Consider the following 15,334-nt stretch of genomic DNA (forward strand, 5'->3'; position numbering starts at 1 on the left):
TAATGCAGCCATTCTCTCGCCAAGCCTCTCCCAGCAAGCCCCGAGATCCAAAGAGGAAAAGACTTTGACCCTGTGACCCTCTCCCCTCCTCTCTGGGGCTCTGGCACCCCGATAAGGGGGTGGAAGGGTAGAGAGGTGGAGATGGAGAAGAGAAACGGGTAAAGGCTGGGGGATAGAGTCCAAAGTGACCTCACATGGAGTGAGTTTGAAGCAATGTGTTTCAGAAGATGAACTGCCAACTGACATGGGTTGCAAGTGGGGAGTTGTTGCTCTGTCGGCCTAATCTGTTTCCAGACACTCGCTGGCAGATCTTTAATAGTTGAAGAACTCGACAATTTGTCCCAGCTTGAGGGTCTGTTGCCAACAAACTTGTAGATAATTTGTGTTCACAAATAATCCCCAAATTTTCCAGAGAATAGCTCTCAACCCAGGCATATTGTTCCACGTAATTCTGTAAGCAGTAGAGGCGTGTGTGCTTGTTTCAGAAAACAAAAACAGCATCCTGGGTTAAGCACCTCATTAAGCTTCGTTTTAAAGACCTCCCATTTCGACGTAAGTGACTGGAATGCTTTTGTTATCTAGTAATGATCTGTTCACGAAGCAGACACAATAGGCTGATGAGCAGCTTCTGCTACCAATTTCACTGAGTTGGTTACAAAATTCTATCCAAATTTATTGAGCCTTGTTTAAAACAGCTCCCTATATTCTTCACTTGTAATGTTTTCTTTCAGAGTATGACACCGAGCGTGTATCAAAGCATATCTGAGAACACTGTTAGCACGTTAATAATGGAGCTATTTTAGGTCGTACAAGCGATACTTCACTATGGCATGAAGCACATTAATACGTCTCTGTAATTAAGCCAAACTGGAGCCATTGTACCTGCTGCCTGATTACGAATGATTTTTCATGGATGGGTCCAAATATTTAACCTAATAAACACATCAAACCCCAACAAATGTAAAGTGTTAAACATTCAAAGGGGCCAAGAAAAATACAGGGTTTTGGAGTTTAAATGTCTGCACCATTTCAGCTTCATTGTTTCTGAAATGTTTACATAGTTTTTTGATTATGTTACAATGCTTTATTAATAGATGAAAAGGCTTTTTTGGTGTGTGTGTGTGTGTGTGTGTGTGTGTGTGTGTGTGTGTGTGTGTGTGTGTGTGTGTGTGTGTGTGTGTGTATTTTGGGTTGCTGGATGAATGAGAAGACTCAACTCAACAATTACGTTTCCCAGCTGGGGCTGGCATAAACCTCTGCACTGGCTCTCTGGGAAAGCTAATAGAGGAGGTTGCTGTGGGTAATGTCGTACAGTAACTCTTACACATACTCATTAGGAGCCACTTCTGAAGGCCTCATAAACACCACAGGGCCATGAACAGAGCAGGTCGAAGACGACAGAACGAAGGAAACACTAGCAGGCTGTGGATTTTACAATAGTTTGTGGAAATTCAGTCAAAAGAGGGCAAATAAAAAAATGTACTTAATCACATGACCATAATAATTTATGACTTATATATTGCCACATTATGAAGGAGCAGTTTATTTGCAGTTGTGCAGGACTTCATAAAGTTAATAAATTATAGGGTCTTGAACTTGCTGTCGCTTGAAGGCTTAGAAGGAAAAATATTTTGTTTGTATAATCCTAACTATAGACTGACAGGCTTTCATGACGGTGGCACATTGAGGGGCAGTCAGAATTTCTTAGAACCTTTTGAACACCTCTTTTCCACTGAATCCCCCCGTTCTTCCCTCACCAAGCAAACAGTGGTCTTTCTAAAACCTACAATCACTGCTAACTTACACCAGATGTTCCTACTGTACTAAGAAGTGAAGACCCTCCACCAGAAGCAATTGCTCCTTATGCAAACACCAAGTCTTTCTGTGAAATTCATCAGTGGCGTTCTTTTCTTTTATCAGAGTTCATTCAGCTACCGAGCAGTTTTTATCTGTACAGGAAAGAAGAAAACACAAACTAAAAAAAAAACGAATTGAAGACAGGATGCTTCCATCTCGGCATCATTCACTCTCTCTTCCTTTTTCTGTCTGTCTTTCCACTAGTCTGCTGAAAACCTTTCACTGGGGAGGAAGTTATCAGAGCCCTCTTTGTTCCCTTGGCATCTGTCATTAAGCAATCAGCGATGACGGCATGAGTCTTCCTGTAGCCCTGGATCGAACTCAGAGTGGTGACTGCAGCAGTCAGAGGTAGGGAGAAGAAAGACGGGGTAACTCTGCAATGCATGCTACCAAAACACAGAAAGGACCATGTTTACTCCCTCTTTGACCATTTCCCCCCCGATGAAGGTCTAGGTCACTGCCACACAATAGGGTCCACTTTTTAGATCCAAGCTGCCCCCTCTCTCCCCCTATCTCATCTTCTCTCTCAGGTGAGCTGTGTGTTTTGGCCACCCAACCCACACCACAGTGTGAGCGATAACAGCCATCATCGCGAAATTCCCTGTGACCCTACAGGCTAATGCCATGTGAAAAAGGCTCATCCATGGTTCGCAGGTTCTCAACACTCTGCCGGTAGAGGCTGTCACCCCCCCCAGTGGTCTGTGACCCCCAGCAACTTCCTTCTATGTTCCCACCAAAGGCACCCCTGTCTAGGGGGGTGAGGAGGGTGCAGATGGGAGGGGGGCCTGTGATTATCTGGGGGTCAAACACAGGATGTGGGTAACAAAGGGAGAGTTCTTCAAACCCACTTCATTCCAATCCACAATCTGTGCTTGAACAGTCATGGAATTCAAACAGCAGTGCCAAACAAAGCACAGGTAAGTCTATGCTGGTTTAAAAAAATCCAACAACCAGGAAAGGGGGCACAGAGGGAAGCAAACTGCATTTTAACAAAATGTTTTTTAGAGCTCTGTAGCTTACAGTTAGAAAAGAAAGAAGGAAAAAAGGCACACCCCACAGGTAGGCAACGGAAAGTATAAATTAGTTCTGTGTGATAGATGAGCTGCTCCTCATTATTTCTTATTTTTGGCACTTCAAATCCAAACCGCACCTCAAGGAGAGCAACATTAAATGCCATATCAAATCTCAGTCATTTCAGCATTTTCCCCCAGCAATGAACAAATCCGTAGTGAAGGAGTTTATCCCTGCCGAGTGGTCTGTTGTTTGGACAAATCTGTGCACTTTCCTATCTCTTCCTACACAAATTACGTTGTGCAGGTGTTGCATCTTTCTTTTTAACGCAAGACTAGAAATCTGTAAAATTTCCTCATTTGTCACCAGACCGTAATGTTATATTTTCCATGAACACCTTAGTGGTGTATGAATCAGCTGTTTGCGGATAGTGGAGGATGGGGTTGATGTGGACCTCTGTGGAGCATAGATTGACAGGATGGCTTTGAAACCACCACTTTCTGTTTGTAGTCCTCCCAAAACACACCATCAACCCCGCCTTGAAACCTGATGGAGTTATGTCTGAGTGCAGCATCAGTGGCCAAGCAAATGATTAAAATAACCACATCACTGTACGCAGACCCAAAGAAGCCCATCTGACAAAATATACCACATATAAAAATGTTGTAGTTTGGTTTCGGCAGCATGTTGAAAGTTGATAAATTTAAAAAAAAGAAAAGAAAGTTGTAATTTCTGGTTTCCAAGCTTTTTACTGGTGCAGATCTTCACAGATTTATGTGCTATTGTAAAGGTGTCTAACATGATGACAGTGTTGTGTTTTTGATTTCCTATGAATATACAAATAATCACTAATTCTGCTGTAGTGCTAACTGGTAACTGATCAAGTGCATGACTTAATTTTGTGATGCAATGAAAATCACAGCTAGCATCACAGCCCTGCTTTCCCAGGAATAAAATCACCAAGAAATAAACTATCACTAAAAACACAATAAAGCTACCAGTCATATAGAATTGCAAGTACAGGACTGCATTTCTAAAGTGGGACATAAAACCAACAGAAAGGCTCCACAATAAGAGGCTCTGGAGGGCCATTTCAGCCAGTAGGAAAAGGTAACCGTGTGTTTCACAGCATCTCTCATTAACAGGCAGCCCCTGGGTGAAAGTGACAGTGGAGTTTTCAACCCTGTGACTGCAGGCTGGGAGCTATAAAAGGTAGTCAGCTTACAGTGTTACAGGATTGTTACACAGGCATGTGTGTGCGAATGTCAGCGTTTGATTATACACTTACGTACAGTGTGCATGCGTTTCCATATGTGTGTGGGTATAGCTCCATGTGTTTAGAGTGTGTGAGTGAGCGTGCACTGCACAGAGCAAGGAGGCATCAGTGGACTAATTTAAAATGTTCCCACCTTTAGAGACCTCTCCCCCTCTCTTGCCCTGTGAGTGGTTTGCCCCCATGGCCTTTATTCTCCAGACTGGGAGGGTTGTTTTCTCACCCAAGGAGGCGGGAGACGGCAGCCCCCGTACCCCACTGAGAGGGGAACACAGGGGGCTCGGCCAGCGAGAAAGAGGCCCCTGGTTCCCACATACTGCTCAGCATTAGAGTTCGGCCTAGAGCAGCACACCTACAGTAAACTCACACCCCGAGCCACAGCAGAGCTGTCAGTCTTCTCTATGCACTCAGCCTCAGTGGACTTCATTATACACATCACTTCAGACCATCAATTAACTCCACATGCAATCCCCTGCCACAAAGGCATTCAGTGAGGCCAATCTGCTATATTTCAAAGATGATAACAGGTTTAGTATTGTCAGAGTATGATACTGAAAAAAACCCCCATTACATTGGATATTATTATTAACTGATTACAACCAGTATTTGTTCTGTTTTACAAATTGTAATAAAGTAAGCATTTGCTTATTTCTGTAAATACTGAAATACGATTTTTCTAACCAGAATAAAAAAAAATTAATAGAGCTGAGATCGCCTCAGTATGGATTATTCTATACTGAGCATTTTTGATGATAGAAAAAAGATCGTGCTGTTCATACAATCATACACCCTTCCTTTATAATAGAGCTTAATAACAAATGGCTTGTGTGGGACAATCGATCGAGAGAATTGCGCGTGCAAGTTGGGAAGGGAGGTCTTTTAGTGAAACTTCAGTATTTCTGGGACTCATATAAAAAACAGTGAACAAAAACAAGAGAGTGCTGATCCAGAAAAAAATGGTTGGAGGAAAAAGGGTGAGGGAGAGAGAGAGAGAGAGACATAAGGGGGAAACTGATCCCTGTTGACCCCTTCGGCATGCCCTCTTTCTTTTTATGACTTTCCCCTGAATCGTCACTCACCAGCTCTATCAACACAGTCCAGCCTCTATTCACACACAGATATACACACACACTAACACGCATTATACGCTGTGGCCTGTGGCATGTGGCCTCTGCAGACTCAGTATAATATTATGCTTAATTGTGGTTTTTAGATGTCCTATAAAGCAGCCCAATGCTTTAAAAACTTTGAATCTACTTTTTTTTAAAGAAACCATATTCAAATTAAAACAATTAGGAATTATACACACTTTGAAATTTTATTGAGCTCATATTTAATATCCTCGTGCAGTGGCTGTCAGAACAGTGTTAAGACTTAGATGGACCACTCACACACCGTCAGGCCACTAACTCTGCACCTGTGTTTCTGCACAGCCTCTGGGGTCTCCCTTTATGGCTTAGACCAAATTAGATGGACCATATGCATTTCTGCACATGCTTAAATACATAACTGCTGCTGGCTGTGGTATTTATAGTTGGACTCTACTTGGCTCTATCTGAGATGCAGGACCGTAAATCAGCAGAGAGGAAATACAACTGGTTAGGCATTGCTGAGACCTGGCACTTAACACTCACACTGGCCCTGCTCAGCTTAAGAGGAGAGATCAATATGCCTTCAAGAGAATGTCACTCCTCCTCTGGTATCATTGTTAGTGACAATTACTGCAGAATCTGCAGAGACGTCTTTACACTGGACACTGTAAAAAGCATCCCTACCTAAGCATACTACACCAATTTAAGCTGCAAAAATTGAGTCCTTAAAGCCTAAACACAAAATCAAATAATACTGTTGCTGAGACAGAGCAGAAGAAATGTGTGTGCTGGAGTTTTGAAGTAGACTGAGCTGCCAATTCATCTGTGAACACTTTCAAAGCACATGAAAGGATCAAAACACGGGACAGATGTTGAGCAAAACCACATTTAAGCATTGTCACAAAGTGCCATTTTTTTCAAATGATTGGGGCACATCTATTAAATAAAGTGCAGCTACAACAGCTTCTACATGGCCAGGGCATAAGGAAATATTTAACCAGCCAATTGTAGCCAATTAACTTTGATCACGATGACTGCACTTGGGATCTCAGTCGCTTGTCTTTTTGGGGGAGTATGCATATTTTCTTTCTCTGTCTCCCATGTTTTTTGCTCGTTCTTGGGCTTGCTTCATGTAGCACAGCCGAACATGGTGGTGAGTAATGAGACTTGGCAGGCCGGCCGCAGATCTCTTCACACTTAAGTATCAAACAAAACATTTCCTCTCCTGTGAGGTCAGCATAAAGCAGGACTCTGAGGAAAAAAGCAGGGCCGGTGGGATCAGATTCACCGGGAGAAAATTGTTAAGGCGTGGACAAAAAAACCTGCAAATATAAAAAATACGATACATTTGTGGACAGTTGCTTGTAAGTTGGGTTTGACATTTGAATCTGCACACAGGGTATGCTTCATACCCATGCATGAAGTGTGCGTCACATTTGTTGAAACAAATGTGACGCACATTTTTCTCCACGCCTGATCCTTCTATTCCTGTGCCCCAGGGGAAGATTTTACACTAACTGTACATGAATCAGGGGGGCAAGGGAGGGGAGGTGGCAGGGATTTCATGCTGTGACGGAGGGGGTCTGTGGTGTAGTGTAGGTGGACAGCGACACCAAGCACACAGCATGACACACAGACAGAGCAGCCACAGAAACACTAGAGCCTGACAAATTGGACTAGCTGCCATGGGAGTGGGAAGACAGTGGAGGTGGGGGGGCAGGGCTGGTGACCCAGGAGACTGACAGCGCATGTAAAATTCATGCCATCGCTTATGGGATAGATTACTAAGAGATTAGTAAAAAAGGATCTACGCTACGTAACAGTTGCTTCTTTTACTAAAAAATTCTCACACCCAGCACATCCACTCCTCTGGCCACTAAAATCATCAGAAAGTAAACAGAAGGCAATTGTGCAGAAACAAAACATACCAGAGTAAAACACACACAAACAGACTCACCTCTAAGTCGTTAAAGAATAAGTGCGTGTCGGCCAAGTTGAAGATCATTTCTTCCATCCTAAGGCCTAACGATACAGATGTTGGCGGGTCCTACAGAAAACAGACAAAACTAATTAAATCAAACCAAATTATTCTGAAATAAGTGTGTGTGTATACACTGTATTTTTGAAGAAGCAGATGAAGCAATGCAGAACAGTAAATAATGAAGTTCCCTGCAAGTCTGTCAATTAACACAAAAATCCCTTTAAATTCTACAGCAAGGTATTCCCATAAAAGAAGACATTAGGCGCACTTGAAAGTTTCAGTCTCTGTTTACGACCCTCTGAAAGGGACCAGAATAGTCATCAGAAATGCCACAGACAGACAGAATGAACCGAGTAAAACCATGCCTGTTCTTGGGAGGGGCAGTTAAATGGAAGAGCCGGGGTCACAGCCTCATCGTAAATAGCCCATTCTCCACATAGTTGTCCAGATGCATCATCTGATTGCTCTCTACATGATAAAATACGATTCCCTGTAAAGGTTCTTTAGTTAACTGACAGTCACTCCGTTTGTTCAAAATTAAAACTGCAAAATAATTCAACAGTTATATTAATCCCTATATCAGGCGCAACTACAAATTCCTCCTTAAATTGTGATCTCTGTCAGCAATGTGACACGTGCTGCAATGGTGATATGGCTGCACTGTCTGTAAGATAATACCAAGAGAGGAGTGAACAACACTGTAAATAGTTAATGAGCATGTGACAATGTGTGCAGTTTTCCTTTTAAAAGGTTAACGTATAGGCAAAATGTCATCAGATCATTCTCACATGAACATCTACAAAATTATAAACCCTAATGACTGTAATTGTAATGAAACTTCTTATGATTATAAAATTGTCCATTGTTTATTGTTGTTTTACTTTTGGATTTTCATATATATTAATATTACTATTAATTAAATAACTTGAGAGATATGTTTACATTCTTTTTTTGTGCTTGTTTGTTTTCATACATATTGAATGCCTTTTACATTTTAAGTCTCAAATCAGCAGAATGTCCTCAGCAAGTAAAGGACAAAGTGAAGACAAAAGCTTCCCGTGGAGGAGGTTTTCCTGCAGCTGGGTGAGACTTGTATAAGAGACAAGCCAGGCAGGACCAGAAGCAGGGATTAGAGAGTTAAACCACCTAAAGACACACCTGAGCTTTCTGCTGATTAGCTGTCACACCCCACAATGCTTATGTTTTCTCTAAAATGACAGAGTACAAACCACACAAGGAGAGCTCAATTCCCACTTCTAGAGGCTTTCTCCTTCCTCTTAACCTCCCAGTTTGAACCAATCTTTCAGTAAGAATTCATCAAAAATAATTAGCCTCCCACATGAACAGGCTACCAGCTCCCTCTTCCCAACCTCTGGCGCTGTTGGGTGATTCACTCTTATGGACTGGTTTGGTGGGAAAAGGCTGCCTTTTCTGCACAAGTGAATCCTTTCCAATTAAATCTAAACAATCAGTCAGTGAGGGAGTTAAGAATACAAGCAGGTCACTGCTCCAGCACCACCTGTCCTGAGATGTCAGTGGCTTTAGGGGGACGCCAAGCCTCCCCCTCCACCCTCAAGCCCCTTACCAATAACAACCCCCATCCCCACCCACTTTAAGCTCTCGCTCTGGCCAGCCCAGTACCAGCACAGCTGGCCTTAACCATCAGCTTTATGGGGGTGAGCTGCCTTGATGCCAATTAAAAGAGCTGATAACAACAGCAGTGTGTTTATGTGTATGAGGGAGAGAGAGAGAGGGAGAGAGAAAAAAGTCAGAGAGCGCGCGGGTGGGAGGTCACAGAGAGTGAGCGAAAGTGTGGATGTGTACTCACTCAGATACACATCTATTTATAGCAAGTTTAGAGCAGCTAGGAGGGAAAACTGTTTTGTATCTTTTTTGTTTATGCCTGGCATCAATGAAAGCCAGAAAGGAGGAGAAGGGGGTGGAATGGTTGTGTTGGTTGTTAGTCTTAACTTTCTTTTCTAAGGGAGTTTATAGATCTGTATTTCAGATAAGGGCATGGCAGAGGGACAAAATCAAGGGTTACAAAGTGAGTAAAATGGGCAGAGAGGAAGAAAAACAGAGAACAAATGAAAAAATCCAGAGCGAGTGGCTCTAGTTAGCTGTCGCATCCTATATGAGCTCTGATGGAATGGGCCATTATGGAGTTTCAGAGCAGCACACTGGAGACCCTATGTGTGATTATGTGTGTGCATGGTGCAAAAGACCCTCATGACGGAGCCACAGCTCCCTAAGCATTTAGCTCTCTCTTTACGCAGCAGGCAGGGCTGGGAATAAAGTAAATAAACAGTAAAGGGTCGTGGGGCAGCCCTCTTTCACCCCCAAAACAAAACACTACCCCCATCAAACACCCCTCATACCAGAACAAAGGCACAGAGCATGGGCTGCAGACGCTAAGCTCTCTGACATAGGAGGAGTAATATGTCATTTTCAAAAAAACAAAAACAAAACACTGCTCTAAAACAAAATTAAAATAAAATGCATATTAGTTTATGAATTTCATATTAAAGTCAATTTTTATATCTAGAAGGGGAAAAACAGACAGGATGATGTACTTTAAAGGAACCTATGACCTCAATATAACCATGAGAAAAGCATTCTGGCTTATTTCCCAAATTATTTGTTTTGAAGGTTTAAATTTAGAGAAGCAATTTACATGAAACAACAAATAGAAAACCCTGGAAAAGTAAACTCTTCATTTCATGAGCACACAAAGTTACATGGGATAGAAATGACCTTTCGCTATAATAATAAAAATATATGTTTGTTAATACATACATATTTGTTGAGTCTTAATTAAGCCAGGTTTGGCAGAATTTCTAAGCTCTAGTTTGAGTTCTGGCTGGGCTGTATTTAGTGGACTCACTCTCCTGCCAGGGTCTCCAGGGAGATCCCTGCCTGAGAAGGATGGATTGAGAAGCACTTAATTAAACTAACAATGTGGCATTTCTGAAGGAGAAAGGAACACTCAAGATGTGTCAATAGACATCCAGAGTGCAACTGTTTTGAGCCCCTACAGCCGGGCCTGGATGGGCCATGCAGAGCCCCCCAACAGCTGCAAAGAGCAGTCAGGTTTTTGTCAGATCTCATTGGACTCGTTTAAAAAAATAAGAAGAAGCAATTATCTATACATTGAGTTCTGCTCTATCGTCTCACTGTGGGGTTAGAGCAAAGTGAAATCTATCCTCTGCCCCCCTCCTTTTAATATTCATGCATTTTGCTGATAAAGTGAATGGCTACTGCCAGAGTCTGATGTCACTCACCCGTCCATATCTGTTGGCATAAGAACCCGTAAGCAAGGAATGGAAAATGATGATTGTTTCATCTAGGTCCCAGATGAAAACTCGCTAGAGAGATGGGGGGCAGAGGTGGGGGAGAAAGAAACAAAGAAAAACAGAGAAAAAAAGAGGCAAAATCAATGGTGCACTCTGTAGGGCTGCAAGGTGATCCTCCTGGTCAATAGGCCAGGAGCGTATTCGTGTGCCACAGGGACCAGGATCCATTTGCTTGGGTTGGTCACCGCAACACTTCTCTCACCACCCCACTACACACTTTCCACCCCGTGCCCTTTACATTAGAGTAATCAATAGTGGCAAACTAATTAACTAGATATGTTAACATGCCATGATGTCAGTGTTTTAATGGCTGCTATTATCCTCAGTCAAATTAATAACATATTAATGAAGAGTCCTCGAAATTACAGCAAGTTTATTTTGACACATGGTCACTATCAAAGTGGGCAATAACACCACTGTAAGCAACAGCTAGTGAGCAGTCTTCAGTGCGTGGTATATATGTAATACGTATCTCATCAGTGATGACTCACTTAATCACATGCCTTATTGTTTATTTATTTATTTATGTTTATTTACTATAGCTCTTTATAGATGATATGCGTTTAGTGATGACTCATATATTCCACAATGCATTACTAATGCATTTAAAGTTAAGGAATCATGTCTTTAAGTATTAATGTCCATCAAGTGTTAAAGTTGGTGTGGCAGCCATATAGTAAGTGGATTAGTGTCCATGTGTCTCAGACAGGGTGAGGCTGTCTGTCGCCAAGGTAGCGGGTTCACCCTACCTCAAGGTCAGAGTCGGGCGGCGGTGATGGGTTGTTGTTCCTTCTTCCACGGCCACGTGACTTTCCATCCGAGGCTCGGCGCAATCGATCTGAATCTGAATCTTTAATGGGGGTTGATGGACTGTGGATGGTACTGTACTCTCCTGAAAGGAAGGAAAGAAGGAGGAAGGGGAGTATTAAAAGAGCGCACCGAAGACGAGCTTCTATTTGCTTTTAGAAAAGATGTTTAAAGGGACTATTTGTCTTGATGGAGGACAGACAGCATCCTGCAGGAGACATAACTTATAAGACTGCAGGTAACAAGCATGCCATAAATCAGATGCAGAACAAATAATAAAGGCTACTGTGCGCCATACTGATTTAATAAACAAGAGGTAATGGAGTGCATGTCAACTGGAAATAGCTAAAATGTCCTTTATCTAAATTGAATGATGGAAGTATGAAATTATATTTAGTTAAAGCCAGCTGTCTTCAGCGTGAATGATGACAATTTCAAATGCAGTCATAAAATTCTGAGTGGCTTATAATATACAATCTCAGTTGCAAGATGATGCAATAATGTCACATGAAATTATGGAAAATCTTACATCTGATTTCTGTTTTATCTCACCACTAGATGTAGTGGCTCAAACTGTCCTGTTCTTATGTAGTGGAAGTGAACATTTTCTCTGCTATGGAGAGCAAATTCCAAGAGACACACACCTCTTACCAGAATCAAACTGGTGATCTTCAGGTTATACAAGGCAGGTCTAGCTGAGGTTTAATTCCTACCTGCAGGGTTGTCTGTGAGGGCTTGGCTGGTGATGCCAGTGGGTGGTTCCTGGAGGGTGTAGGTAGTGGTGGTTGAGGGCGTGCTGGGGCTGGTGTTGTTACTTGTCATGTAGGGTGAAGTGTAGGGTGAGCTGTTATAATACTGAGCATACTGGCCCTGGCCGAAGGCTGGATAACTTGGGTAGTCCTGTGGAGTAAGTAGGGTAAATTGAAAAAGTTGATAACTTTTAATTAGTTGATTAAAGTGATGGCATTTCATTTAGTCAGACACATGTAAGGGAGTAAATTGCAACCAAAAACTGCTTGAATTCTTTCAGGGGAAGAACACTCATGATTTTCATTTCAGGATACAGACGATTACTTAGAACAACTTTTTATTAACCCCTATTGTACTTTTCCCTCTAAGAGCACTGTAGGGGTTTAGTGTTCAGCTTTTTCCTTTAATTTGACACAACTCTGTAGGTCACTTGTGTGTCAGTGTCCCTCAAGGTTTCATTGAGACATCTTCCCAATAGTGATGAAAAGAGACGTTACACACATGATGTCATACACTCCAAACTGGACAGCACTGGAGTTTCTGTTCATGGTTTGTGGAAATGGTGCTGTGGTAATGGAGATGACAGAGTTAAAAGAGACATCATGTTCAAAATTTCTTTGAAGAATTTGTCCTAAGTTCACTGCATCTTGTTTAACATTATCATCTCCATGGCTAATTCATGACTTTTAGGGAATCCTTTTCTTAAATTCCCTTTTCTTAAGTTTCTGTCCAAAAGCCTGCCCAGTTCCAAGCATGCAAAAGGCTGGACTTATTTCTAAGCTGCTTTCCAGACAATGGCTCATTTGCTTGTCTGCAAATGCAAATGGAGATATCTGATGGCTCAATCGCGTTGTGTTCTTGGGCAAGACACTTCACCCGTTGCCTACTGGTGGTGGTCAGAGGGCCCGGTGGCGCCAGTGTACGGCAGCCTCGCCTCTGTCAGTGCGCCCCAGGGTGGCTGTGGCTACAATGTAGCTTGCCATCACCAGTGTGTGAATGTGTGGATGACTGGATGTGTAAAGCGCTTTTGGGTCATTAGGGACTAGTAAAGCGCTATACAAATACAGGCCATTTACCATTTTATCCTTACTAGGACCAGCGTCATAATACTGCCATCGTGACTTTTACATAAGTATTACCAGGGTGCTCACTCAGACACAAAGTCAACATGTTCAGAGAAGAAGTGCATGTCTGAGCAGGGATACATAAAAAAAAAGAGTCAAATGGAATGATATGTTCAATGCGATGTTAGAGGGAAGATTTAGATCAAAACACAGAGGCAGACAGAAAGACAAAAGGTAGCAGAATTGAAGAAAATAACTAGGTGGTTTGGCAGGGTAATCTGAGAAATGCCCTGCACCAGTGTTGCTACTTTACAGTGCAGATTCCAAAAAATAAATGCAAACACATGTTCTGTTCTGTCCTACATCTGGACAACGATCTGTCTTGTTTTTTTCCCCTCCTCCTTTCCTCTGTGGCATAATATACATGTGTTGGAGGAGGTACGGTAGATAAGCCTGTGTACAAAGCTTTTGACATTGTGAATGATTTATGTCTGAATGTGTCATGGGTGAAATGTAGCATATTGAGTACGCATGTTTCATGAAGATTTCCAAGATCAGTTCAAACCTCAAGTATAAAATGATAGCTGCAAATTGATACCAGATTAGAGGAATAAGGAGATAAGGGAGAAATCCGCAGCTACCTGTTGCGTGCTGTTGAAGCCAGTTGAGTTTGTCAGGGAGTTATTTCCTGTGTACAATCCTGACGTTGTTGTGAAAGTCCCACCTATGAGGAGAAAAACATTGGAACTTTAAGTTATGTTACATGAAAAGACAAAATTAAATCTGCAGCAGTGTAAATAAAATGGTGCATTGTTAGGAGGGGGAAAAAAGATTCATCTTGAAACAACTATTTTAGTAGGTGAACAGAGGGAGGCCTCAGGGAGAGCTCCAAACAGTGGCCTTATCTTTCTGCTCTTCCTCCCTTATCTGTGATTGGATCAGGCCTGATGAATGACAGTGCAGAGGTGGGGGGGAAAACCTGCTTCCAAGCCCGCACAATGCGAAGAACACAAGAGACTGTTGTGTGCGAGTTACCGAAGGGTGGCGCGTTGAGTAAAGGGGGTGGAAACGGTGGATGCACTCTGGACGGGACATGAGTAGGAGGTGGGGGGTGGGGGTATAGTGACAGAGATGTATATGAAAAGAGGGTTGAAGTTGGGGTGAGCAGCTCTGGCATGGTGTGCTACTGAAATCCAGCCCTGATGAATATGTATGCTTCTCCTTTCCACTTGTTCAAACTATGGTTCTTCTGGGTAATTAAATCACTCAAAAGGGTCAATAGTATCTAATGCCCTAATATCATACATGCTATGATTTGTAGCATAGGACAGCAGCAGCTGTTGGGACACAACATCTCTCCTCAGTGGCCATCCACCTGTACTGTCATGTCAAGTCAGAGAACAGCAGGAGGGACAGTTTAAAGGGGTCATACACTGGTAGAGAAACCAGATCCTAATTCTTGAGATAACAGTTATTGTGACGATTTAAAGAACTGAATAATTAACATAAAAATCTGTCTTCATTTGCATATTTTGATCCACAAATTAATATTAATTAATAAATGTTACTTCTAACTGTTAAAAAAAGGAAAAGAAAGAAAGAGAATTTGCCAGATTTTATTGCCCAAGGCTTAACAGCATTAAACTGAACTCAAATATTTATTTAATCACAAACAATGACTGCGAACTGGTCAACTAAGTAAAACTGGTTTATCCATTATAAAGATGTAGTGAGGGGGATTCCCATTTGAGCAAATGAGCAACAATCGTGTTTATAAAGAAGTTTCATTGCAAAATACTCATCGGAAAAGCTGTGAGTAGGGGCCACGATGTGTTGATGTGACTTTTATGTGCAGATTTCTCATCAACTCAAGTGTAATTCATTCTTATCCAAAATAATGCAATTAAGAAATGATTACTTGTGGAGTTTAGTATAAGCAAATTATTCTGCCAACAGTGTAATGCACACATTAAAATAAACAAAACTAAAAATCGAGGGTTTTGGTCAGTTCTGGTCACTCTCTCTCACTCTCAGTGACAGATGATTCAGTTTTAATTAATTAATTCCAAATGAATTGTTAAAAAACATTGAGCCCAAAAAACAGTGGGCTTTGTACCTCATTTCTGTCCATACAAAAGCAGCTTGTT

The 15,334-nt window shown here is 42.0% G+C and overlaps 1 protein-coding gene across 12 annotated transcripts in view; it reads right to left on the minus strand.

The window, feature by feature from the left end:
- Positions 1-15,334, minus strand: part of eya1 (EYA transcriptional coactivator and phosphatase 1) — a 62,813-nt gene that overhangs the window by 8,180 nt on the left and 39,299 nt on the right. For all 12 annotated transcript variants that reach the window (XM_080865602.1, XM_080865603.1, XM_080865597.1 and 9 more), the window contains 5 exons: positions 13,829-13,911; positions 12,087-12,273; positions 11,316-11,458; positions 10,495-10,578; positions 7,190-7,279 (listed from right to left, as the gene is read on the minus strand). In XM_080865602.1, coding sequence (XP_080721728.1) covers positions 7,190-7,279; positions 10,495-10,578; positions 11,316-11,458; positions 12,087-12,273; positions 13,829-13,911 — 587 coding nt within the window. The remainder of the gene's footprint in view (positions 1-7,189; positions 7,280-10,494; positions 10,579-11,315; positions 11,459-12,086; positions 12,274-13,828; positions 13,912-15,334) is intronic.

The sequence above is a fragment of the Rhamphochromis sp. 'chilingali' genome (assembly GCF_963969265.1).
Source record: "Rhamphochromis sp. 'chilingali' genome assembly, chromosome: 18".
NCBI classification, from domain to species: domain Eukaryota; kingdom Metazoa; phylum Chordata; class Actinopteri; order Cichliformes; family Cichlidae; genus Rhamphochromis; species Rhamphochromis sp. 'chilingali'.